At 38.8% G+C, this 26,547-nt stretch overlaps 2 protein-coding genes, 1 non-coding gene and 1 pseudogene across 3 annotated transcripts; 1 reads left to right on the plus strand and 3 right to left on the minus strand.

Annotated features, from left to right (window-relative positions):
- Nucleotides 1–11,929: 11,929 nt before the first annotated feature.
- Nucleotides 11,930–22,649, minus strand: LOC113331204 (protein DMR6-LIKE OXYGENASE 2-like). The gene is made up of 4 exons (XM_026577945.1): nucleotides 22,334–22,649; nucleotides 12,823–12,985; nucleotides 12,290–12,620; nucleotides 11,930–12,190 (listed from the first exon to the last, which is right to left on the minus strand). Exons 1-4 carry the CDS (start codon nucleotides 22,647–22,649, stop codon nucleotides 11,930–11,932), a joined length of 1,071 nt encoding a protein of 356 aa, XP_026433730.1.
- A 367-nt stretch (nucleotides 22,650–23,016) lies between these two features.
- Nucleotides 23,017–23,088, plus strand: TRNAM-CAU. The gene has a single exon. It is a non-coding gene; the product is annotated as a tRNA-Met (tRNA).
- On the minus strand, nucleotides 23,034–24,509 carry LOC113331223 (annotated as a pseudogene).
- A 414-nt stretch (nucleotides 24,510–24,923) lies between these two features.
- Nucleotides 24,924–26,273, minus strand: LOC113347419 (salicylic acid-binding protein 2-like). Its single transcript, XM_026591071.1, has 4 exons — nucleotides 26,124–26,273; nucleotides 25,604–26,011; nucleotides 25,415–25,507; nucleotides 24,924–25,328 (listed from the first exon to the last, which is right to left on the minus strand). Exons 1-4 carry the CDS (start codon nucleotides 26,148–26,150, stop codon nucleotides 25,047–25,049), a joined length of 810 nt encoding a protein of 269 aa, XP_026446856.1. The 5' UTR covers nucleotides 26,151–26,273; the 3' UTR covers nucleotides 24,924–25,046.
- Between the last annotated feature and the right edge of the window lie 274 nt (nucleotides 26,274–26,547).

The raw sequence follows: 26,547 nt of genomic DNA on the forward strand, positions 1-26,547 counted from the left end.
TATACTCAATTTCAGTATTGACTTCCAAACGGAAATCTAAAAACGGTTCCATGCCACGCTCAATCTGAAAATGAGTGTGCGCCATACCCAACTAGATGCAACAACTTAAATCTTAAGTAATACGGTATCTAGTTTGATCGAGTTGCAAACTACTTGTAGGATATGTGTTGTAGACTCGTCGTTTCTTAAATGGTTAACGAAATAAGACAATGGATCACGAGGCTGTTAGGTAGGGGTTGGTTCTCTGCTTGTTTCAGATTGAGTTTGTAGTGAAATAGCATGAGACGGGACTTGAAGTTGCATGTGGCGATACTTACCTATATTACTATACGAAATTGTAATATTATTCAGATGGCAATTGATGTTACCAAAATATGCAAATTTTAGCAATCCCATTCTGATCATAAATTGCTATAAATGACCAGCACTGACTGATACTCCTTCAGGGGCAGAATAAGCTTGAGTTCTGGGACAAATATAGGCATGATGGCCTGCTGCCATGAGGGAGAGCAATTGCCCATAGATTCTCGACTAGTGAGTAGTGAGTCTAACTACAAATTTTTCTTTGTGTTTTTTACTTGGCTCTATCCTCAAATTACTATGCCCTTCTTTCAGCCCTTGACGCACATCAAAAGCTCTCTATTTGGGCTAGGTGATTGGGCTTGAATTAAATATTTTCATTTCATTGAAGAACATAGTGGATTTAAGATCAAAATAATGGACCACCATGTACTCTGTCCTCTATGATTGTGATCTTGAATGTCCTTGTCTACGTACTGATTAATCTGACCACATGTAGTGTATATATTCAATTTTGAAATGCATATAGACGTTTTCTCTGGATAATGCCCATCTGGCCATCTAGATTTGTTCCAATCGTCTTAAGCCACTGTTAGTAAATATCTAACAAATTAAAAGTTATTTTTTGTACGGTTTGACACTAACTTTTCATTTTTGAATTCCTAATATTCAGCCAAGTTGTTGGAACTAAGAAAGCTTAGTGTATGATTAGGCTTTAATTAATCAATCAAAATTTGTTAGTTGAGACTCAACTGTAAAACATACAGTATAATGTTTGATTAATAGTCAATTAAGCTGCAAAACCGCGACGATAAGCTTAAAAATGAGAAAGGGATGTTCGTGGAAGCTAATATAATCATTCATGAAAAGAAACTTTGATTGAGATCCAGAAATATCTTTGCTTTGTTGAATGATAGGATGAAACTTTTTAATATTTTATTATTATGAATTTAATTTGGCCATTATACAGGGGATTAACAATTTAAATCAAAGTTAAAGTTCTGCAAACAAGATATCTCTACAGTGGTAGGTAAGGTAATTTCTCTTAGTGTACTCAAAGCGAAGATATTTTGTTGAACTGTTCTAGGCGAAGATATTAAAAATGTTTTACCGACGGTCTTCATTCGTTTGGAATCGTGATTTAGGGGAACGAATTACGTGGGGGTGGGGGTGGAATTTTCAAAACCAACCGTGTCACTTCGATAGGGGATAACCTCAAAAATGTATCATTTCCCGCTCTCTTCTCCTATAAAGTGTTATATTGAAACTGCCAGAGACTTCATTTCTCTACAATTCACTAGACGTTGATTATCATGCATTAGTCAAGCCCCTTGAAATTGCACTTCTATGTGTTACAGATGAGCAAAAGGAAACAGTTCAATATTTGTACTCTGTAACAAAAGACGAAGAACCAATAAGACCATTATTAGATCAAGACGGTGCTAGATTATTACAAAGGGAATTTTAACAAAATTTCTACAGTGAGTAAGCAAATTAAAATTACTAATTACTTCTTCTTTTTCCATGTCAAGCATATACAGACGTTTGTGGCATCTGGAATTCGTATCAACGTAGCGACCCTTAGGCCATTCTATTAAGCATATATAGACGTCTGTGACAGATACAAATGATTGTTTTATCTGGAGGATTGGCATTGTACGTTTTGCAGGATCGGTTATGATGAAATCACAAGAAGATAATTAGCAGAATTAAAACAGTACTGCAGAACTTTTATTAAAAATATCTATTACCTCCTTGAGAAACAAATTTGAAATTCATCGAAGCAACAATTACCAAAACTCTTGCCCAACATTACCATTGTTTTCCAATCCACTTACATTTCATTTCTTCGGCTAACATAAAATCACCACTGTTTTTACATAATTGATAATTCTTGCCAAACATCTTCAGAATTACTCATTGTAATAGATTCATGGATTGGAAAGAATTGTCGATTACTAGAGATTCAAGATGTAGTTAATGTGATTGAAACTGTAAGTGCTCTTTTTGTTTTAGTGGCCTAGCATCAATGGTATTTCAACTGCATCTAGGTTATTGTTTTCTTCTTTCGTTTTCACGAAACTAAATTAGGGTTTATTTACTTGCCGCTTTTTCCTAGGAAATGCAGAGAAGAATAAAGTGTTTGATAGGGAGAAAACTTAGTGCAGCCGTATTTCACGTTTTGGGTTATATGGGATAGCTTCAATTTTATCTCATAACCATGCTGAGTCACCAGTTTTTTCCCGTCATAATTCCCTCCCCCTAAATCACGATTCTTCGTCTGTGATGGTTGTTTTTGGTTTTTACACAGGTCTAGAGGTGTAAAACGTGCCGGCCCGGCACAACCCGGCCCACGAAGTCACATGCTTAGCGCGTTGCGTGTTGTGTTGGGTTGTACCAGAGATTCAGACGTGCTGTGCTGTGTTGTGCTAAATGACGTGCCGTGTTGTGTTGTGCCAGAAAAATAAACGTGCCGTGCCATGCTGGGCTGTGCTAGCACACTTATTTTATGTTCTCCAAAATAAATATTTTTGAGATATTTTAGTTAGCACATGTATCATTATTAAAATAAATTAGCATAACGAAAATAAAATGTCATAAATTGGCTAAAACAATGATTTTTTTTGTGAAATATGCATCAAATGTGATGTATTGTGTAGTATTTTACGCATGACGTGGCGTGCTTTCTTCGCGTGATGTGCTGTGCTGTGCTGTGTCGGTGTGCCTATTTGTCTGGCACAGCACAACACATTAAACAAACGTGTTGTGCCCGTGCTGGGCCGGTCACGTGTTGTGTCGTGCCTTAAACGTGCTGGCCCGTCCCAATTTACACCTCTACACACGTCTATACAACATGAATCTCTGCCTACCAATGAAATCAGAAGGGAAGAATTTATAATATCCAGGAGTAGTAGATGAACAAAAAGGGCAAAAACTACAACAAAATTGTGCATGAAATGTCTATTATCCCTAAAATTTGCTCCTAAGATATGTCAATCGCAGATGATAGAACCACTCATTAGTTATATATGACTTTCGTGTGGGATTACACTATCTCCAAAGAGATTCACTATTCCTAGGTTTAGGATTCAGATCGGTGACATTATTGGGCGCCAAATTTGGGTCAACAAGTAAAGTAGAGAAGTTTATGTGTAGATAAGAGCCAGCGAATGCCCATGTCAGAAGAATAGTTCTTTCCTCAAAAACAGTCAAAGTCTGATTTAGACAAACTCTTCTCTTTGAAAATTCTTTTGTTGCTCTTAGTCCAAATGACCAAGTGATAGTCGATGGATGTAGTGCCATACAGATTTACCTGATGTCGAGGCCCGAGAGACTAAGGGTGCCCTTGACTTAGCCAAATTGATCATACTGTTTGAAAACCATGCCTAGCCATCATTTGAATTTTGAAGTTATTTGTGAAAGTTAAGAGATTTGTTCACATTTCCTTGTATGACCAGTCGGTCAAGCGACCTAATAATGAAGCGCCAAGATGGCGCATTATCTACAAGTTAGCCAAGGCCAAAAATGCACGGCGCATTTGGAATTGCAGATTAGGCCAAGGAATGGGCCAAACAGGTTTGGACATGACCAAAGATGCGAGGGTAACATCATTAGGTGCCAAAAGATTTTGGCACATAGCATGTGTGCATGAGGCATACAGGGATGCAAGCAAGGCTTGCATAAGCACACTTGCATCATTGGGGGAGTGATGCACAACTATGATGGTCGTACTTTGGATGAGACAAGATATCATGGCGCTGCAAGGCTAGAGACATGTGCCAGGCACATGGCCTTGATGGTTACAAGTTGGTTACACGATTTAGTATTTGCTTTATGCTTCCTAAAAGGCTAGGAACTACCTCTATGGCTTCAGGAAAGAAGTTAGGCCAGTTGGCACGGTTGGCCAACTGCCTTGTAAAGTAAATCTGTAACTTCTAGTCAGTTATTTGTGTATAACTTTTGTAAGGCTGTAAAAGCCTAATCTTGTGATGTGTAAGGTGTCCAGAACAAGGAAAGTTTGTGTAACCCTAAGTTTGCAGTAATAATAAGGTTTCTCCAAGATTAAAACTAAGTTATGTCGGTGCATTTATCCCTTTGTTTGGCTTACTTTCTTATGTATCGAACAGAATGTGTGTACTGATTTAGTGGCCTGATAATTGTGAGTAGAACCTCTGTTTAGTATGGGTTGGATAGAGTTTTAGTCAAGAAGTGAAGAAATTAGATAAGTGCGAACTGGCTGAGATTGTGTTGTGGAGCATAGTGTCGTTCCCAAGGTTGGATGTTGCATTTGGATAGTTTGAACCTATGACAATCCAGGTATCAGAGCCCTAGTTAAGGGTGTCTATGTTCACATTAGATTATAGAAGGATAGTTGAGTTTGTTGTTGTTCTTGAAGTTGGTTGTGAATTGTATTTGTCCTAGAAAAGGATGGGAAGAAGATTAGTCCAAAGGTTAGCATTAAAGGTATGTGAACTCTATATCCAAAAATCATCAAGTAATGATCATACACAAAGGATGTCTTCGGAACAACTTGATAAGGGTAAAACGAGTTGTTCTACATATCAGAACTATACTAAGGGTACCATACACGCTACAAGTGTTGATGGATACATCACGATGCTTGGAGGGATCAGCATGATGATGGTATGGTCCAACATCGGAACATCAGTCGCTTACTAGGGAGCAAGGAACACACCAATAATAAAATTTCTTCTGGACTGATGTATATTGGTGTGAAGATCAATGGAGAGTGGGTATTAGCGATGGCTGATACCGGTGCTTTTAAGTCATTTATTCATCCAGATGTTGGCTTAACATTGAACTTAACAGTCACTAGCGCGGCTAGCACCATCAAGGCTGTTAACTCAGTACCACAAACCAGTCGAGGGCAAGTTCGCAATGCGGATGTTCAAGTTAGAGAATGGAAAGGAAAACTAGATTTTCTAGTGATGGCCATGGATGATTATGACCTTATATTGGGCATGGATTTCTTTTGCGATATGGGATATTGATTCAATACTCTCAATATCCATGATTTGTCCCAAGGGTGAGGCAAAGTGATGAACCATACTAGACACTTAATCCATGTTTGTCTGCGATTCAAGTGAAAGAAGGTCTACATAAAGGATTAACTACTTTCATAGGCGTGTTGGTTGAGAACAAACCAGGAAAGGTAGTAGAAGTTGATGATGAGATAGCTGAGGTCTCAGAAGAGTTTGCAGACAGATGCCTGTAGAACTTCCTAAGTCGCTACCGCTACGGTGTATGATCGATCATATGATTGAGTTGGTGCCAGGGGCGAGGCCGCTTGCACAAGCACCATATCGTATGTCACCGTTAGAAATCTAGGAAACACGCAAGCATATTTCTGAACTGCTGGAGGCAGGTTATATACAACCGTCTAAAGCTCCATTTGATTCTCCAGTTTTGCTCCAACAGAAGCAAGATGGCTCGCTTCGCATTTATGTAGACTATATGGATTTGAATAAGCTAACTGTAAAGAATAAGTACCCAATTCCGCTAGTGGTCGACTTGTTCGACAGATTATCCAAGGCTAAGTTCTTCACCAAGTTGGATTTGCGCTCAGGTTATTACCAGGTGCACATAGCAGAAGGAGACGAACTAAAGACTGTAATGGTAACCAAGTATGGATCGTATGAGTACCGTGTAACGCCATTCGGTTTGACGAATGCTCCTGCCACCTTTTGCAACCTGATGAAGGATGTATTCTCTGAGTATACTGACCACTTTGTAGTAGTATACTCAGACGACATAGTTATTTACAGTGATACTTTGGAAGATCATGCGACACATCTTCGTAAAGTGTTTGCAAAGATTAAGGAAGCTAGTTTCTATGTGAAGAAGAAAAAGTGTGAGTTTTCCCAGACCACGATACCTTTCCTTGGCCATGTGATATCGTAAGGGTGCGTGCATATGAACCAGAAAAAAGTAAAGGCCATTATGGATTGGCATGCACCAAAGAAGTTGGGAGAACTTCGTTCTTTCTTGGGTTTTGGCTAACTATTACCGGCGTTTTATAGTTGGATATTCAAAGAAAATAACCCCTTTGACAGATTTGTTAAGGAAAGACAAATCTTGGGCATGGACTGACGAGTGTTAGCGTTCATTCGATGCAGTAAAGGAAGCGGTCTCAATAAAACTAGTTCTCCCCGCTTTCTTGCTTAAATATACCATTTGAAGTGCACAATGATGCTTCAGATAGGGATCTAGGGGGAGTCTTGGTGCAAGATGGCCATCCGGTAGCTTATGAGAGTCGTTAGCTTAATGATGCTGAAGGCCGATGCACTGTGCATGAGAAAAAGATGTTGGCAGTGATATATTGCCTAAGAACATGGATCCATTATCTGTTGGGAACTTATTTCATTATAAGGATAGACAATGAGGTCATTACATTCTTTACCAGCTAGAAAAATTATCGCTTAAACAAGCAAGATGGATTAACTTTTTGAGCAAGTCGACTATAAGTTCGAACATAAGCCAGGAAGGCTTAGATTTATGCCAGATGTGTTGAACAGAAAGTTGGTAGAAGAATATGTTGCCACACTGACCACGATTGAGGTAGAGTTTTTGTCTCGAATCAAAGAAGAGACAAAAAAGGATCAGGCATGTGTGCCCTGACTAAGCAAATCTGTGATGGGATCGTTCGTCGATATTGCATACTTGATGGAGTCATCTATGCCAAAGTAGGAAGAATTTATGTACCCGATTCAGGTGGATTAATAAGGGAAATCTTGCGAGAGACTCATGATTCCATTTGGGCTGGTCATCCAGGCATGGAACAGACATATGCTTTGATTGCTCTTTCTTACTACTGGCCTAAGATGGAAAAAGACGTTGAGTTGTATGTAAATACATGTTTAGTGTGTCAACTGGATAAGACAGAAAGGAAAAATATAGCAGCATTGCTACGACCTTTTCCGATTCCAACCAACCTATGGCAATGCTTGTCGATGGACTTGATCAATGGGTTGCCGAAGGTGCAAGGCTTTAGCTCGATAATGGTCGTCATTGTCCCCATTCTTGTAATGCAGACATTGCAGCGGATTTTTTCTTTTATAATGTAGTGAAGTATTAGGGACCTCCTCAAGATTTTGTGAGTAATAGAGACTCACGGTTTACATGCAGATTTTGGACTGTCTTGTTCAGGTTGCTTGAGTCTGAACTAAAGTTTTCTACCAGCAATCATCCTCAAACCGATTATCAGACGGAGAGGATAAATACATTGTTAAAAGAGTATTTGCGTCATTATATGACTGCAAGTTAGGGAAATTGGGTTTCGTTGATGTATACGACTCAATTTTGTTATAATTTTCACAAGTGCTCATCTAAGGAGATAAGTCCTTTCGAGTTAGCAACATGACAACAACCATTAACCCCTCATGAGGTGACGAAGGCTAAGAAGCAAGGCTCCTGTCCAGCAGCATATTGTTATGCAAGGTCTACAACGGAGATGACTGAGCAGGCGTGTGATAGTTTGTCCAAGGCATTGAGAAGGATGGATAAGTATACTGATTTACATCGCAGAGATATATTATTTGAGGTGGGAGATATGGTACTGTTAAAGCTAATTCTCCAAATTTAGAAGAATATTTCTATCAAGACATTGCATATATATAGGTTGATTCCAAGATACGATGGTCCTTTTGAAGTAATGAAAAAAGTTGGTAAGGTGGCTTACAAACTCGTTTTGCCGGAACGATTAAAAGTGCATCCCATTTTTCATCTCAGCTTCTTAAAGAAGTATCATCCTGATTTATTAGATACTTCAAGACAGCAATCAAAGGGTGCACCACCAGTAATCGGATCCCTATTCGACAAGCAAGTTGAGAGTATACTTGATGATTGAGTTGAGGGGCAAAGCAAAACGAATATGAGAACCTATTATTTGGTAAAGTGGTATGGTTTACAAGATTCAGAGGCTTCTTGTGAGAAGGACACAATATTGTGACAATTTGAAGAACAAGTTCAGGCTTACCTATAGCAAAATAATCGACGAGAGCGCCGAGTTCAGCTGATGGGGGAGGTCTATGACCGGTCTGTCAAGCAACATAGTAATGAAGTGCAAAGATGACGCATTATCTGCAAGTTGAGTAAGGCCAAAAATACATAGCGCATTCGGAGTTGCAGATTAGGCCAAGGCATGGACCAAACAGAGTTTGGACATGACCAAAGATGCGAGTTTAGCATCATTAGGTGCCAAAAGAGTTTGGCACATAACCTGTGTGCATGAGGCATACATGGATGCGAGCAAGGCTTGCATAAACATACTTGCATCATTGTGGGAGTGATGCACAACTATGATGGTTGTACTTTGGCTGGGACAAGCTATCATGGCGCAAGGCTAGAGCCATGGCCTTGACAATTATATTTCTATCATGCCTTGGCCTTGATAGTAATGAAGCGCAAAGATGACGCATTATCTGCAAGTTGACTAAGGCCAAAAATACACGGCACATTCGAAGTTGCAGATTAGGCCAACGCATGGACCAAAGATGCGAGTTTAGCATCATTAGGTGCCAAAAGAGTTTGACACATAACCTGTGTGCATGAGGCATACATGGATGCGAGCAAGGCTTGCGTAAACATACTTGCATCATTGTGGGAGTGATGCACAACTATGATGGCCGTACTTTGGCTGGGACAAGCTATCATGACGCAAGGCTAGAGCCATGTGATAGGCACATGGCCTTGAAAGTTACAAGTTGGTTACACGAGTTAGTATTTGCTTTATGCTTTCTGAAAGGCTAGGAACTGCATCTATGGATTTACAAAAGAAGTTACGCCAGTTGGCACGGTTGGCCAACTGCCTTGTAAAGTAAATCTGTAACTGCTAGTCAGTTATGTGTATAGCTTTTGTAAGGCTATAAAAGCCTTATTTGTGATGGGTTGGGTGTCCAGAACAAGGAGAGTTTGTGTAACCCTAAGTGTGCAATAATAATAAGGCTTCGACCAAGATTAAAACTAAGTTCTGTTGGTGTATTTGTCTCGTTTTTTGGCTAACTGTTTTATGCATCAAGCGGAGTATGAGTGCTGGTCTGGTGGCTTGAATGATTGTGAGCAGAACCTCTGTTTAGTATGGGCTGAATAGAATTTTAGTTAAAAAATGAAGAAATTAGCTAAGTATAAATTGGCTGAGACCGTGTTGTTGAGCATACTGCCGTTGTCAAGGTTTGCTATTGCATTTGGATAGTTTGAACCGGTGACACTTTCCAAGGCTGCAAACTTTAACCGTATTAACTCATCATGTATATGTGCCCATCTATATCGCTTATATTGGCAAATATTTGGTCGGTCAGCTGTCAATATAATTTTTTACTTAAATAAGTGCCCTACAATTAGCCAAGTTCACAGAAACAAGGGAATTGCAGTGTAAACACGGCATAGCCTAGTTCAACATAAAATGTTTTTAATTTTTTTTGCTAATTAACCTTTTCTGAGAAAACTAGTTTTTTACAAAAAAAAAAAAAAAGATCTAACTAAGAAAATTAGTTTAAATTCGGGTGTCTCCAACATACCTAACACCATCTCACTCATGTTCTTAGTTTGATGGACAATAATATAATGTATTTGTAGTTTAATTATCACCACCTAATTTGCTTAATATTGATATTAAGATTCAATCGACACTAATTGATAGCATATTCTTCTATGGTTCTTGTTGATTAAAGAACAAAGATCTATCTTAAGACGAATGGAATGGACAACAAGATAATAGACGAAAGAGACATCTAATTAAGATCATATCTCACTGCTCAATGCAATCCACTGACCATCTAATCTCCGACGGTACTATTAAATGCTAAGGTAGCTCGGAGAAATTGCTCTATTTCTTAACGTGTCAAGTCTTTATTGGCAGGACGGTCGTCATACGCAGCGAGTAATTCACACTGCACGTAAAACTTAACCATATCAATGCAACACGTTTTTGCATGGGTCTCGTGTTTGTCTAGAAATCTCATTTCGATCATTTCTATATTAATAATATGTGATGAGTAATTAAGTAACATTAGGAAGAAGAAGTCAAATGACTAAGATGGATATGCATGGCAAAATACAAAAACGATAAGTTTCGACGAAGAAAGAATGACTTGTACATTTCACCGTCACTAGCCAAATTGTCATCATATAAAATAAAACTAATCAACATGTACTGCAAAAACTATACGTGAAAGGTGAGATATGAATATCATGCATGAATTTTATATATCTGCTATGACAGCCAACAAACATAATTCTCTATTATTACTAGCTATAGTACACTATTTATGCAATCCTATCCACAATAATTTGGTGGGTGCATATAGATTTCGAGATAGAACGAGAGAGAAGAATAAACGGCTCTGGCTATTAAGGTGTCCCAAAGGTCGTTTTATACAGGTTTCTGAAGGAGTATATAAACATAAAGCTATTAATAAATTATAGCAGTAGAGAGAAAATATTAGACGCGGGGACAAGAACAAGTTTAAACTTTCTGAGAGAAAAAGTGCAAAGGAATTCGACGATTTAAGCTTTAAAATTCTTAGTAAACAGAGTTACAGAGAGAGAAGTTAATCAGGGTTCAGAGTCAAAAAGAATTCGAAACGTATATACAAGAGTTAGATCAAGATATGGTGATTCAGAGAATAGAATTATGTATAAGAATGGTGAGGTTTGCAATTGAGTTTGTTGTAATCTTTGTTGAAGCTGTGGGATGTGCTCTTCGGGAAAATCCTACATCCGCCGTATTAACAGCAGTACCTATACCTGCTCATCTCACTACATATGTACCTCTAGTTGGGTTTCTACCTTAAAAGTGTGCATTAATCAGACTTTGATTTGATGCAGCAACGGAACGGATTATACAACACCAAAAGCAATGATTGTGGTACTTGTTAGTACACAATTTTTAATCACTTGATTTGGTATGGGAGAAATAATTGATAGTGATTACCTTGAAGAAGAAAAGTATAAGTGTTTTTGGTATAGTTAAACGAAAGGTGAATATACTGTTGATTTGTTTGTGAATGAAGAAGAGAATTGTTGTTGTTTTTTCTTCTTAATTGTACCAGTTTTGCTTCTCATTTTAAGTTGAGATTTCTTGATTTTGCAGTAATATGATTCTATCTGTTTCCTCTTCCACACAAACAAAATTCATCGAAAGAACTAAGAATTCCACATACAAACACCAGTTAAGCAAGTTGCAAATTAAAACTCATCTGCTAGTTTCGGATCAAGTTCAGTTTTTTCCGAACAAATAACTCCAACAAATTCTTCGGTAAAAATGTTTTCATGTTTATTAATTGCAGTCTGTTAAAAGTTTTGTTTAGTCTTATGAAGAAGAACGTCCATTTAAAAGTACTTAAGAACAAAGATATGGGTTTGTAACTATAATCGGCTTTTCGTTCGAGTAGAATTCCTCTTAGTCAACATCTTCGACACAAGTCCTAATTGATCAAGAGTTGTTTATGAAATCTAGAAAGTGCATTAACTAAGCTGAAGTAGTCTTAATCGTATTCAAAGTTGGAAGGTGAAGGAATGAATACATGTCACCAAGAACTGATCCACAAATTACTTGAAAACACGGAAAACAAAGATACATGCTTGACTAGCTAGAAGAATACATAAATTGTCAATCGGATTCTTTGAAGTGATGTACTTGAATGTTCTCGACGTCGAGTTTCTTGAAATCACTTATGTTTCGAGTCTTAAAAAACTTCCCCCAGTTATATTCCTTGTATTTGGCTGGATTCTGGTCGTTTGTCAGCTCGTCTAATGGCTTTACCATTACAGTGTGTGAAGGGTTGAAAAAGAAAGGGATAGAAAATCTTTCCCTCTCGGAATTAACCACCACTCTATGTTCTGCGCTCTCGTAGGCATCGTTGCTCCAGACCTGTAATTACATCAAAATGTCATAACAATAACTCAATCAGTTTAATCGGTTCCCCCATAGATGATGACCCAAACATGGTTTGTTGTGTAGTTTATGTACCTGAATTATATCGCCGACGTTGATTATGTAAGAACCTGTAATAGGCATGACCTTGATCCACTCACCATCTGTTTTGCGCTTTACTTCTAGGCCACCAACATCATCCTGCGCTAGAACAGTCAAGACACCCGAATCTTTGTGACGACCCACGCCAAGACCCAAGTGTGGCACTGGACAAGGTGGGTAGTGGTTGAATCGTATAAAACTAGTAGGCTCATCATTGAAGTAACCATTTAACCTCTTTTCTGGCAAGCCCAAGCTTAAGGCCATGATTTCTAGCAGCTTAAATGATAGTTTTTCCATAGCTTTAGCATATTCTTCACACACCTCCCTGTTTTCAACATCAAATGCGTTCAAGTTTGGTCACGACTAAAACAAGTGAGCAATTCGTAGCTCCATCTATTTGTCCAATGTTATGCAAACCTAGAGGCAGCAACAGTAGGATGGGCTAGTAATCAAAATTCTAGGGGAGCTATAATTTTTTTCCCAGAAAAACACTTGAAGAAACAATGCTTGTTGTAAAATTGTTGTACCTGAATTCAGGAGGATAAGTTGGCCATTGGTTCCTCAACTCATGGAGCTCATAATTTTGGTCATGAACTTGACACGAGGCAGGTAAGACCATGGGATCTTTCACGGTGAAGTCGAACACTTCCTTCCAGTCTCTAACATTCTTGGTATGCTCAGTGTCATAATTGTTAGGAAAAGTGTGGCTTTCCTATTTAAGATCCGTTTCCATACAAAGGTGGATTTCCTAATTGGAATTGGAAATATATTAGGAAAGAGTTTAGTTTCCTAGTTGGAGACTAATACTTGATGGCCAAATTTGTGTTCTCTATATATAGGACTAGAATTGTAGGTTTGTAGACATCCAATCTAAAAGAGTGGTAAATCCTTGTGCTTAGGATTTTGGTCTTTTTTGGTAGGGAGGATCGTGTGCTACCGTGAAGGTCAATATCGGTGTGAGAGAAAAAACTTGTAGAGAGAGGATTTAGGTGTTCTAGTGTTTAGGGTTTAGGGCTTTGTCCTAAACCAAGTTTCTAGTGTTTCCATGTTTCTCCTCTGTTAGTAGCAGCTATGAAGACGACGTAGAAGAGAAGACATGAGGATCGTTTGAAGAATGGTTAGAGAGTTGGTTTTTATGGTTTCTTCAATGGTGTTCTCGGGTATGTCTTGTTAACTCTTGGGTCTTGTCTTGGGTTGTGAAAAGAGCATGTAATGGTCTTTGATTTAATGGAAGTTTTTCTGGTGGTGTTGGCCGTGGATGTAGCTTGTAAAGGTGAACCACGTATATCTTGAGTTGTGGTTGTGTGTGCTTCTTTATCTTCTGTCTTTCTTATTTTTTCTCCCATATTTGGTCTAAATCACCAATTGCCCTTTGTGATCCTGTGATTCCGCTGCGCTCGGGGTGCCAATTTTCCCAACAATTGGTATCAGAGCATGGACGGGCGGGTGTGATTGAACATGGAATTGAACGATGGTTTATTGTTCGGGTGGAGAAATATGTTTTGAAGATAATTTTTCAACCGGTATTTACACAAAGATGGATTTGTGATGTGATTTACAAATCGGAGGTTCAACTTGGTAGGGGTGTATGTTTTTCGTTTAGTTTTATGATGTAGTATGGGACGCAAAATAAGGCTGAATGAGGTGAAATACATATATACTTCTTGAGGGTGTTAGTGACCATACACCATAAATAATGGGTTACAAAGTTTGAAGAAAGGATGGGGCTGTGAGGTTTCATGTAGAAGCAAGTCCAGCAACGCTTCGAAGTTATGCACGAGATGTTATAGATTTATGTTCTAAAGTCTATGTTAAAGTATTCTTGATGGCTTGCACGTAATATGAAGAATGTGCCCGATCTCGAAAGCATGTACCACGTTAATATGGGCATTCACACGGTACATATTTTAAGCGAGTATGTTGGGTGTGATGGTGGTAAAAAGTATGTCATATTGGTGATGGCTTTGGGAATCGCTTATAGTATTAAGCATGTTAATCACAGTGGAGATGTATGATGGTTTGTTTCAGATACACGGTAATCATGACATGTGCTGGAGTATGGTATTGAAGCTAACTCTTCCTTTCTGAGTTAGAGATCAATATGTTGTTAGCTTACTGGTTAGGTGGAGCTAATGATGATTCTTCTAGATGGTTCTCTTGTTGATCAATGGTGGAGTCTGTGCAAGGATTCGTTGATGGTGGTTGAAGATTTTCATGGTGTTTGTGAAACATGATCAATTTCACAAGTGTTCTTCCGGTAGAAGATGGTTTGAATACTTTTATCAACATCATGGTGTTTTGGTCTAAGAGGTGGTTCTAAAAAGATGGAAGTTCGCGTATGAGCTACAAATGTGATTCTACGGGTATATAGAGATGGTGTATAACTCTGGTGGAAGACGGAGGTGATTTCCTGTGATCGTCTCATGCTTGAAAGTATGATCCGAGGTGGAGATTGTTATGAAAAGTGTGGTTTTCCTATTTAAGATCCGTTTCCATACAAAGGTGGATTTCCTAATTGGAATTGGAAATATATTAGGAAAGAGTTTAGTTTCCTAGTTGGAGACTAATACTTGATGGTCAAATTTGTGTTCTCTATATATAGGACTAGAATTGTAGGTTTGTAGACATCCAACCTAAAAGAGTGGTAAATCCTTGTGCTTAGGATTTTAGTCTTTTTTGGTAGGAAGGATCGTGTGCTACCGTGAAGGTCAATATCGGTGTGAGAGAAAAAACTTGTAAAGAGAGGATTTTGGTGTTCTAGTGTTTCCATGTTTCTCCTCTGTTAGTAGCATCTATGAAGACGACGTAGAAGAGAAGACATGAGGCTGGTTTGAAGAATGGTTAGACAGTTGGTTTTTATGGTTTCTTCAATAGTGTTCACGGGTATGTATTGTTAACTCTTGGGTCTTTTTTTGGGTTGCGAAAACAGCATGTAATGGTCTTTGATTTAATGGAAGTTTTTCTGGTGGTGTTGGCGGTGGATGTAGCCTGTAAAGGTGAACCACATATATCTTGAGTTGTGGTTGTGTGTGCTTCTTTATCTTCTGTCTTTCTTATTTTTTCTCCCATATTTGGTCTAAATCACCAATTGCCCTTTGTGATCCTGTGATTCCGCTGCGCTCGGGGTGCCAATTTTCCCAACAATTGGTATCGGAGCAAGGAAGGGAGGGTGTGATTGAACATGGAATTGAACGATGGTTTATTGTTCGGGTGGAGAAATATGTTTTGAAGATAATATTTCAACCAGTGTTTACACAAAGATGGATTTGTTATGTGATTTACAAATCGGAGGTTCAACTTGGTAGAGGTGTATGTTTTTCGTTTAGTTTTATGATGTAGTATGGGACGCAAAATAAGGCTGAATGAGGTGAAATACATATATACTTCTTGAGGGTGTTAGTGACCATACACCATAAATAATGGGTTACAAAGTTTGAAGAAAGGATGGGGCTGTGAGGTCTCATGTAGAAGCAAGTCCAGCAACGCTTCGAAGTTATGCACGAGATGTTATAGATTTATGTTCTTAAGTCTATGTTAAAGTATTCTTGATGGCTTGCACGTAATATCAAGAATGTGCCCGATCTTGAAAGCATGTACCACGTTAATATGGTCATTCACACGGTACATATTTTAAGCGAGTATGTTGGGTGTGATGGTGGTAAAAAGTATGTCAGATTGGCGATGGCTTTGGGAATCGCTTAAAGTATTAAGCCTGTTAATCACAGTGGAGATGTCTGATGGTTTGTTTCAGATACACGGTAATCATGACATGTGCTGGAGTATGGTATTGAAGCTAAATCTTCCTTTCTGAGTTAGAGTTCAATATGTTGTTAGCTTACTGGTTAGGTGGAGCTAATGATGATTCTTCTGGATGGTTCTCTTGGTGATCAATGGTGGAGTCTGTGCAAGGATTCGTTGATGGTGGTTGAAGATTTTCATGGTGTTTGTGAAACATGATCAATTTCACAAGTGTTCTTCCGGTAGAAGATGGTTTGAAGACTTTTATCAACATCATGGTGTTTTGGTCGAAGAGGTGGTTCTACAAAGATGGAAGTTCGCGTATGAGCTTCAAATGTGATTCTACGGGTATATAGAGATGGTGTATAACTCTGGTGGAAGACGGAGGTGATTTCCTGTGATCGTCTCATGCTTGAAAGTATGATCCGAGGTGGAGATTGTTATGAAAAGTGTGGTTTTCCTATTTAAGATCCGTTTCCATACAAAGGTGGATTTCCTAATTGGAATTGGAAATATATTAGGAAAGAGTTTAGTTTCCTAGTTGGAGACTAATACTTGATGGCCAAATTTGTGTTCTCTATATATAGGACTAGAATTGTAGGTTTGTAGACATCCAACCTAAAAGAGTGGTAAATCCTTGTGCTTAGGATTTTAGTCTTTTTTGGTAGGAAGGATCGTGTGCTACCGTGAAGGTCAATATCGGTGTGAGAGAAAAACTTGTAAAGAGAGGATTTTGGTGTTCTAGTGTTTCCATGTTTCTCCTCTGTTAGTAGCATCCATGAAGACGGCGTAGAAGAGAAGACATGAGGCTGGTTTGAAGAATGGTTAGACAGTTGGTTTTTATGGTTTCTTCAATAGTGTTCACGGGTATGTATTGTTAACTCTTGGGTCTTTTTTTGGGTTGCGAAAACAGCATGTAATGGTCTTTGATTTAATGGAAGTTTTTCTGGTGGTGTTGGCCGTGGATGTAGCCTGTAAAGGTGAACCACATATATCTTGAGTTGTGGTTGTGTGTGCTTCTTTATCTTCTGTCTTTCTTATTTTTTCTCCCATATTTGGTCTAAATCACCAATTGCCCTTTGTGATCCTGTGATTCCGCTGCGCTCGGGGTGCCAATTTTCCCAACAATTGGTATCGGAGCAAGGAAGGGAGGGTGTGATTGAACATGGAATTGAACGATGGTTTATTGTTCGGGTGGAGAAATATGTTTTAAAGATAATATTTCAACCAGTGTTTACACAAAGATGGATTTGTTATGTGATTTACAAATCGGAGGTTCAACTTGGTAGAGGTGTATGTTTTTCGTTTAGTTTTATGATGTAGTATGGGACGCAAAATAAGGCTGAATGAGGTGAAATACATATATACTTCTTGAGGGTGTTAGTGACCATACACCATAAATAATGGGTTACAAAGTTTGAAGAAAGGATGGGGCTATGAGGTCTCATGTAGAAGCAAGTCCAGCAACGCTTCGAAGTTATGCACGAGATGTTATAGATTTATGTTCTTAAGTCTATGTTAAAGTATTCTTGATGGCTTGCACGTAATATGAAGAATGTGCCCGATCTCGAAAGCATGTACCACGTTAATATGGGCATTCACACGGTACATATTTTAAGCGAGTATGTTGGGTGTGATGGTGGTAAAAAGTATGTCATATTGGTGATGGCTTTGGGAATCGCTTATAGTATTAAGCATGTTAATCACAGTGGAGATGTATGATGGTTTGTTTCAGATACACGGTAATCATGACATGTGCTGGAGTATGGTATTGAAGCTAACTCTTCCTTTCTGAGTTAGAGATCAATATGTTGTTAGCTTACTGGTTAGGTGGAGCTAATGATGATTCTTCTAGATGGTTCTCTTGTTGATCAATGGTGGAGTCTGTGCAAGGATTCGTTGATGGTGGTTGAAGATTTTCATGGTGTTTGTGAAACATGATCAATTTCACAAGTGTTCTTCCGGTAGAAGATGGTTTGAATACTTTTATCAACATCATGGTGTTTTGGTCTAAGAGGTGGTTCTAAAAAGATGGAAGTTCGCGTATGAGCTACAAATGTGATTCTACGGGTATATAGAGATGGTGTATAACTCTGGTGGAAGACGGAGGTGATTTCCTGTGATCGTCTCATGCTTGAAAGTATGATCCGAGGTGGAGATTGTTATGAAAAGTGTGGTTTTCCTATTTAAGATCCGTTTCCATACAAAGGTGGATTTCCTAATTGGAATTGGAAATATATTAGGAAAGAGTTTAGTTTCCTAGTTGGAGACTAATACTTGATGGCCAAATTTGTGTTCTCTATATATAGGACTAGAATTGTAGGTTTGTAGACATCCAACCTAAAAGAGTGGTAAATCCTTGTGCTTAGGATTTTAGTCTTTTTTGGTAGGAAGGATCGTGTGCTACCGTGAAGGTCAATATCGGTGTGAGAGAAAAAACTTGTAAAGAGAGGATTTTGGTGTTCTAGTGTTTCCATGTTTCTCCTCTGTTAGTAGCATCTATGAAGACGACGTAGAAGAGAAGACATGAGGCTGGTTTGAAGAATGGTTAGACAGTTGGTTTTTATGGTTTCTTCAATAGTGTTCACGGGTATGTATTGTTAACTCTTGGGTCTTTTTTTGGGTTGCGAAAACAGCATGTAATGGTCTTTGATTTAATGGAAGTTTTTCTGGTGGTGTTGGCCGTGGATGTAGCCTGTAAAGGTGAACCACATATATCTTGAGTTGTGGTTGTGTGTGCTTCTTTATCTTCTGTCTTTCTTATTTTTTCTCCCATATTTGGTCTAAATCACCAATTGCCCTTTGTGATCCTGTGATTCCGCTGCGCTCGGGGTGCCAATTTTCCCAACAATTGGTATCGGAGCAAGGAAGGGAGGGTGTGATTGAACATGGAATTGAACGATGGTTTATTGTTCGGGTGGAGAAATATGTTTTAAAGATAATATTTCAACCAGTGTTTACACAAAGATGGATTTGTTATGTGATTTACAAATCGGAGGTTCAACTTGGTAGAGGTGTATGTTTTTCGTTTAGTTTTATGATGTAGTATGGGACGCAAAATAAGGCTGAATGAGGTGAAATACATATATACTTCTTGAGGGTGTTAGTGACCATACACCATAAATAATGGGTTACAAAGTTTGAAGAAAGGATGGGGCTATGAGGTCTCATGTAGAAGCAAGTCCAGCAACGCTTCGAAGTTATGCACGAGATGTTATAGATTTATGTTCTTAAGTCTATGTTAAAGTATTCTTGATGGCTTGCACGTAATATGAAGAATGTGCCCGATCTCGAAAGCATGTACCACGTTAATATGGGCATTCACACGGTACATATTTTAAGCGAGTATGTTGGGTGTGATGGTGGTAAAAAGTATGTCATATTGGTGATGGCTTTGGGAATCGCTTATAGTATTAAGCATGTTAATCACAGTGGAGATGTATGATGGTTTGTTTCAGATACACGGTAATCATGACATGTGCTGGAGTATGGTATTGAAGCTAACTCTTCCTTTCTGAGTTAGAGATCAATATGTTGTTAGCTTACTGGTTAGGTGGAGCTAATGATGATTCTTCTAGATGGTTCTCTTGTTGATCAATGGTGGAGTCTGTGCAAGGATTCGTTGATGGTGGTTGAAGATTTTCATGGTGTTTGTGAAACATGATCAATTTCACAAGTGTTCTTCCGGTAGAAGATGGTTTGAATACTTTTATCAACATCATGGTGTTTTGGTCTAAGAGGTGGTTCTAAAAAGATGGAAGTTCGCGTATGAGCTACAAATGTGATTCTACGGGTATATAGAGATGGTGTATAACTCTGGTGGAAGACGGAGGTGATTTCCTGTGATCGTCTCATGCTTGAAAGTATGATCCGAGGTGGAGATTGTTATGAAAAGTGTGGTTTTCCTATTTAAGATCCGTTTCCATACAAAGGTGGATTTCCTAATTGGAATTGGAAATATATTAGGAAAGAGTTTAGTTTCCTAGTTGGAGACTAATACTTGATGGCCAAATTTGTGTTCTCTATATATAGGACTAGAATTGTAGGTTTGTAGACATCCAACCTAAAAGAGTGGTAAATCCTTGTGCTTAGGATTTTAGTCTTTTTTGGTAGGAAGGATCGTGTGCTACCGTGAAGGTCAATATCGGTGTGAGAGAAAAAACTTGTAAAGAGAGGATTTTGGTGTTCTAGTGTTTCCATGTTTCTCCTCTGTTAGTAGCATCTATGAAGACGACGTAGAAGAGAAGACATGAGGCTGGTTTGAAGAATGGTTAGACAGTTGGTTTTTATGGTTTCTTCAATAGTGTTCACGGGTATGTATTGTTAACTCTTGGGTCTTTTTTTGGGTTGCGAAAACAGCATGTAATGGTCTTTGATTTAATGGAAGTTTTTCTGGTGGTGTTGGCCGTGGATGTAGCCTGTAAAGGTGAACCACATATATCTTGAGTTGTGGTTGTGTGTGCTTCTTTATCTTCTGTCTTTCTTATTTTTTCTCCCATATTTGGTCTAAATCACCAATTGCCCTTTGTGATCCTGTGATTCCGCTGCGCTCGGGGTGCCAATTTTCCCAACAATTGGTATCGGAGCAAGGAAGGGAGGGTGTGATTGAACATGGAATTGAACGATGGTTTATTGTTCGGGTGGAGAAATATGTTTTAAAGATAATATTTCAACCAGTGTTTACACAAAGATGGATTTGTTATGTGATTTACAAATCGGAGGTTCAACTTGGTAGAGGTGTATGTTTTTCGTTTAGTTTTATGATGTAGTATGGGACGCAAAATAAGGCTGAATGAGGTGAAATACATATATACTTCTTGAGGGTGTTAGTGACCATACACCATAAATAATGGGTTACAAAGTTTGAAGAAAGGATGGGGCTATGAGGTCTCATGTAGAAGCAAGTCCAGCAACGCTTCGAAGTTATGCACGAGATGTTATAGATTTATGTTCTTAAGTCTATGTTAAAGTATTCTTGATGGCTTGCACGTAATATGAAGAATGTGCCCGATCTCGAAAGCATGTACCACGTTAATATGGGCATTCACACGGTACATATTTTAAGCGAGTATGTTGGGTGTGATGGTGGTAAAAAGTATGTCATATTGGTGATGGCTTTGGGAATCGCTTATAGTATTAAGCATGTTAATCACAGTGGAGATGTATGATGGTTTGTTTCAGATACACGGTAATCATGACATGTGCTGGAGTATGGTATTGAAGCTAACTCTTCCTTTCTGAGTTAGAGATCAATATGTTGTTAGCTTACTGGTTAGGTGGAGCTAATGATGATTCTTCTAGATGGTTCTCTTGTTGATCAATGGTGGAGTCTGTGCAAGGATTCGTTGATGGTGGTTGAAGATTTTCATGGTGTTTGTGAAACATGATCAATTTCACAAGTGTTCTTCCGGTAGAAGATGGTTTGAATACTTTTATCAACATCATGGTGTTTTGGTCTAAGAGGTGGTTCTAAAAAGATGGAAGTTCGCGTATGAGCTACAAATGTGATTCTACGGGTATATAGAGATGGTGTATAACTCTGGTGGAAGACGGAGGTGATTTCCTGTGATCGTCTCATGCTTGAAAGTATGATCCGAGGTGGAGATTGTTATGAAAAGTGTGGTTTTCCTATTTAAGATCCGTTTCCATACAAAGGTGGATTTCCTAATTGGAATTGGAAATATATTAGGAAAGAGTTTAGTTTCCTAGTTGGAGACTAATACTTGATGGCCAAATTTGTGTTCTCTATATATAGGACTAGAATTGTAGGTTTGTAGACATCCAACCTAAAAGAGTGGTAAATCCTTGTGCTTAGGATTTTGGTCTTTTTTGGTAGGGAGGATCGTGTGCTACCGTGAAGGTCAATATCGGTGTGAGAGAAAAAACTTGTAAAGAGAGGATTTTGGTGTTCTAATGTTTCCATTTTCTCCTCTGTTAGTAGCAGCTATGAAAACGGCGTAGAAGAGAAGATATGAGGCTGGTTTGAAGAATGGTTAGAGAGTTGGTTTTTATGGTTTCTTCAATAGTGTTCTCGGGTATGTCTTGTTAACTCTTGGGTCTTGTTTTGGGTTGCAAAAAGAGCATGTAATGGTCTTTGATTTAATGGAAGTTTTTCTGGTGGTGTTGGCGGTGGATGTAGCCTGTAAAGGTGAACCACATATATCTTGAGTTGTGGTTGTGTGTGCTTCTTTATCTTCTGTCTTTCTTATTATTTCTCCCATATTTGGTCTAAATCACCAATTACCCTTTGTGATCCTCTGATTCCGCTGCGCTAGGGGTGCCAATTTTCCCAACAATAATAACCCAAAGGATTAGTCTCGTCTCTCTTAACTTTGCGTCTTTCCTCGGGAGAGAGACCAAAGAATTTCTTCACTGTCGCATCAACTCTTTGTTGGAGTTCAAACGGTACTCCGTGATTGATGACTTGGAAGAATCCCCAATCCCTACACGCGTTGCCAATTTTGGAAACAATCTCAGTTGGAGGAGCATCGATTGAACCCGTATTTGTTAATTGAAAGAGGTCAATCACTGGAATTCCTTCTACTATCTTAGCAGAATTGTTGGGCTTTGGCCTGTGCTCTAGAGGTTGGACAAAAGCCACATCAACTTCAGCCATCTGATCTCTCTAAAAGAAAATGATTTCTCTGAGTTAAAGAGGAGTTGAATTCTTAGCCTCAAGATCATGTAGAATTCAGGAACTCAGACCTAAAATGCGTTGAACTTGTGAATCTGAAGTGTGAGTTCACTTTTCTTTTTGAACTCTGACCTACCTCAGGTTGGCCTTTTGCTACTTTTAACAAGTCATTGTACATGTGAAAGGATAAACTGCATCTTTGGAGCAGCTCTAGTTGGCAAAGCTACAAAGAATGAGAGAATCTCTTTTATTGCAAATCTAATCCAGTACGTGTACGTCTAGTTTCTCTCGTCCATTAAATTTTTGACAGTTTATTATATAGCTATAAATACAGAAAAATTGACAACAAATCAGAGTGGCGCAGCGGAAGCGTGGTGGGCCCATAACCCACAGGTCCCAGGATCGAAACCTGGCTCTGATAGAGAGAAAAAGGCTTCCCACACTATTTGTCTAAGTTTTCATTCTTTTGAACAAACTGACTACATTCTTAGTTATTGTTTTGAATGGTCGATCTCTTAACATGCAGAAGAAAATCAACCAGATTGCTTAAAATGATGTATTCGAAGGTTTTCAACATCAAGTTTCTTGAAATTGCTTAGCCTCCTTGTCTTCAGAAACTTCCCCCAATTGTATTCTTTATATTTTGACGGATTCCGTGTGCTTATGAACTCATCTAATGGTTTAATCATCACGTCATGAGCAGGGTTTAAGGAGAAAGGAATGGAGAACCTATCCTTCTTTGAGTTAACCATCACTCTGTGCTCTGGACTTTCGTACTTATCATTTGTCCAAACCTGTTGCAGTTCAACACATTCATGCATGATGAAGCCTCTGCCTCACCAAAAACATTGGCTCTGCTTGTACAATAAAGGGAATCTAAGTCTGAAGGAACTGCCTGAATAATGCCACCAACATTGATAACATAAGAACCTTGGATGGGATTAACCCTGACCCAGTCCCCTTATATTTTCCGCTTTACTTCGAGACCACCGACATCGTCCTGAGCAAGAATAGTAAGAGCACCACCATCCTCGTGTCGACCAACCCCGAGGGCTAGGTGAGGTGCAGGACAAGGTGGATAGTGTTTCAGGCGGATAAAACTCGTGTTGTTCTGATTGAAGTAACCGTTCAACCTCTTCTCTGGTAAGCCTAAGCTCAGTGCCACCAGTTCCAGCAACTTAATTGCCAAGTTCTCAACAGCACTGGCATACTCTTGGCACACTTCCCTGATCCATAGAGTAAACAAGTCGTACACAAAACAAATCTCATTAACCACAACCTTGCTGTTTCATTTCAGAACAAATACAGCAGCAAATTAGTGGCATATACAAGTTACCTTAATTCAAGAGGGTAATTAGGCCATTTGTTCCTCAACTCTTGGAGCTCATTATCATGCAGTTCATGTGATGCAGGTATTACGGTTGGATCCTTTACCATAAAATCAAATACTTCTTTCCAGTCTCTGATGTTTTTCGTATACTCAGTATCATAATAACCCAATGGGTTTACCTCATCCCTCTGCACTTTTCGCTTCTTCACAGCTACCTCAACTCTGTGCTGTAGATCGAACGGCACGCCATGATTGATAACATGAAAGAAACCCCATTCTCTGCAGGCCCTGCCTACTTTGGTTGCTAATTCATCACGCTGAGCTTCTGTGGAGTCATCCGGATGTAGTAATGGAGAGAGGTCAATTAGTGGAATTTCTACTGCCTCAACAATAACGTTCGGTTCAGGTCTATGCTCAATGGGTGGAATGAAAGCCACATCTACGACATCCATCTCAATAGATCGACTCTAAAATTTTCGGTATTAGTTTTTCCGTGCTTTAATGTATGTATGATCCACCAAAATAACTGCTTGCAAAATGTGATTTTCCAAGACATTTAGATAGGCCTTCAAAAGGAAGACCTATATTTTGGTATTTAGTTGAAAACTTGAAATCAAAACGTGACTAATAATGCAGGCGGCTGTGCCACTCTGGGACTGGCTAATAGTGTGGGGGACTGTGTCTACTCTGATGAAGACATTTGATTTATCATAAACTTGTATTATCTTAAATGTTTAATTTGGAACTGGGATTGGCTGGCCGGCCCATGAAAAGGAACATTTATGAAATTGTCCCGTTTCTTCATATCACATCTAATCTAATCTGTATCTGTTTTCTCAATAATGCTCAATACGACCGAACACAAGGTGTTGCAGTATGACGCCACAACAAACTTAGACCCACATCATAATGGACTTGCTCCTCCATATTTCAATCACTATAATTTTATCAAAAACAGTAAATTACAATGACTTGCTCAAGCTTCCTTTCATCCTAGTGAATAAGTTACATATTTTATTGTTGTAATTTACTGAAGAGCTCATGAAGTTTCAAGCTTTTTCAGCAATTTCCTGAAGACAGACAAAAAGCTGTTGAGGCTGGGAGATCATAACCATGTGATCCGAACCAGTGATTTCCTTCACTTCATCTGTTGGATCCTTCTCTATGATCGAACGCTGAAAGTCCTTGGATATTGCTTTGTCTTGTTCAGATATGATGTAAACTCGCTTAACTGATCCATATTTCTGCTTGGTCATTGCAATTTCTTTTAACATGTCTTTCATGCTGTACATACGTACAGGCCTCATCAGCATAATCGCCAAAGCTATGTCCTGTTATATGTCCATTACACATGATGTCATCATCTTAGTCTACATTTAATCATTAAGCAATCAGCTAGCTAGTTAAACTACCTTACCTCAGGTGGACTGAGATTATACAGAGTTGACGACAAGTAATTGGGACCACAAATGGAAGCTGTGGGTATATCCTTCACCCGTCGGTATATATGCTGTCACCTGTTGAACCCTGTAAAAGCATTCTTCATTGTCACCTGTGGGACCATAAATGAAAGTTGTTCCAATCTATGCACTATGATTGTAAGTACCTCTTTGCCGACATCGGAGATATTGATTTCTTCTGACATGTTGGGCATCAAAGCAGTGACAAAAACAGCCACAGATATCTTCTCTGGGAACATTTCCATAGCTTTCGAGATGACCAACCCTCCCAAGCTGTGACCCACGAGGATCACCTTCTCTTCTGGTTTAACGGATATGCCGCCAGGGACAGAGTACTCCATGAACTCCATGAATGGGTGTATATAGTCTGAAAATGACCGGAGATCGTTCACCTGCTTTGAATTGATTCCAGAACCTGCAAGGTCCAGAACTGTGACACGGTGACCTGCTGACTTTAGCAGTGGTGTCAACTTAAACCAACACCATGCTCCATGACAACCTCCATGAACAAGGACAAAATGCTTGTTTGTTGATTTACTACTACTGTTGGTTGCCTGTGGATTAATGCAGCAGTTTTCATCCTAGTTTTCTTTATAATTTAATTCATATAAAAACGACTAAATTATAAACATATATCTGGACCAAAGAAACGAAAAGTAAGAGTACCACAAATGAATTCCTCTCGTCCTTCATCTCTATCTTCTTCTATCTTTTGTAGGTCCAAATGAGTTTACTGTAACTTCTGTTTTGTGAGAATGATTCAGTAATTCAATCTGTCATTTAAACAAAAACTGAAACGAAAAGTTTTTCTGAAATGAAATCCAACGAAAAGCAGACATACATATAGTGGAGTAAGTTGCAAATTTATGGCTTTTACTGCGTTTGCTTCTGATTGGTTTTTCTCTTTCTTTTTTTCTTCATGACGTAACATTCTTTATTCTTAGGTTGACTTTAACCAACACAAATTTAAAGAAAATCACGGTGACATGGTGAGAAAATCTTCTGAAGATCTTGTATAGGTCCTGTAGATTCTTGAGAAAATCACTGCAATTCCAATGTTATAAGAGCTAGCACCACTATCCCTTCCCTA

The sequence above is a fragment of the Papaver somniferum genome, chromosome 1, assembly GCF_003573695.1.
Source record: "Papaver somniferum cultivar HN1 chromosome 1, ASM357369v1, whole genome shotgun sequence".
Lineage (NCBI taxonomy): Eukaryota > Viridiplantae > Streptophyta > Magnoliopsida > Ranunculales > Papaveraceae > Papaver > Papaver somniferum.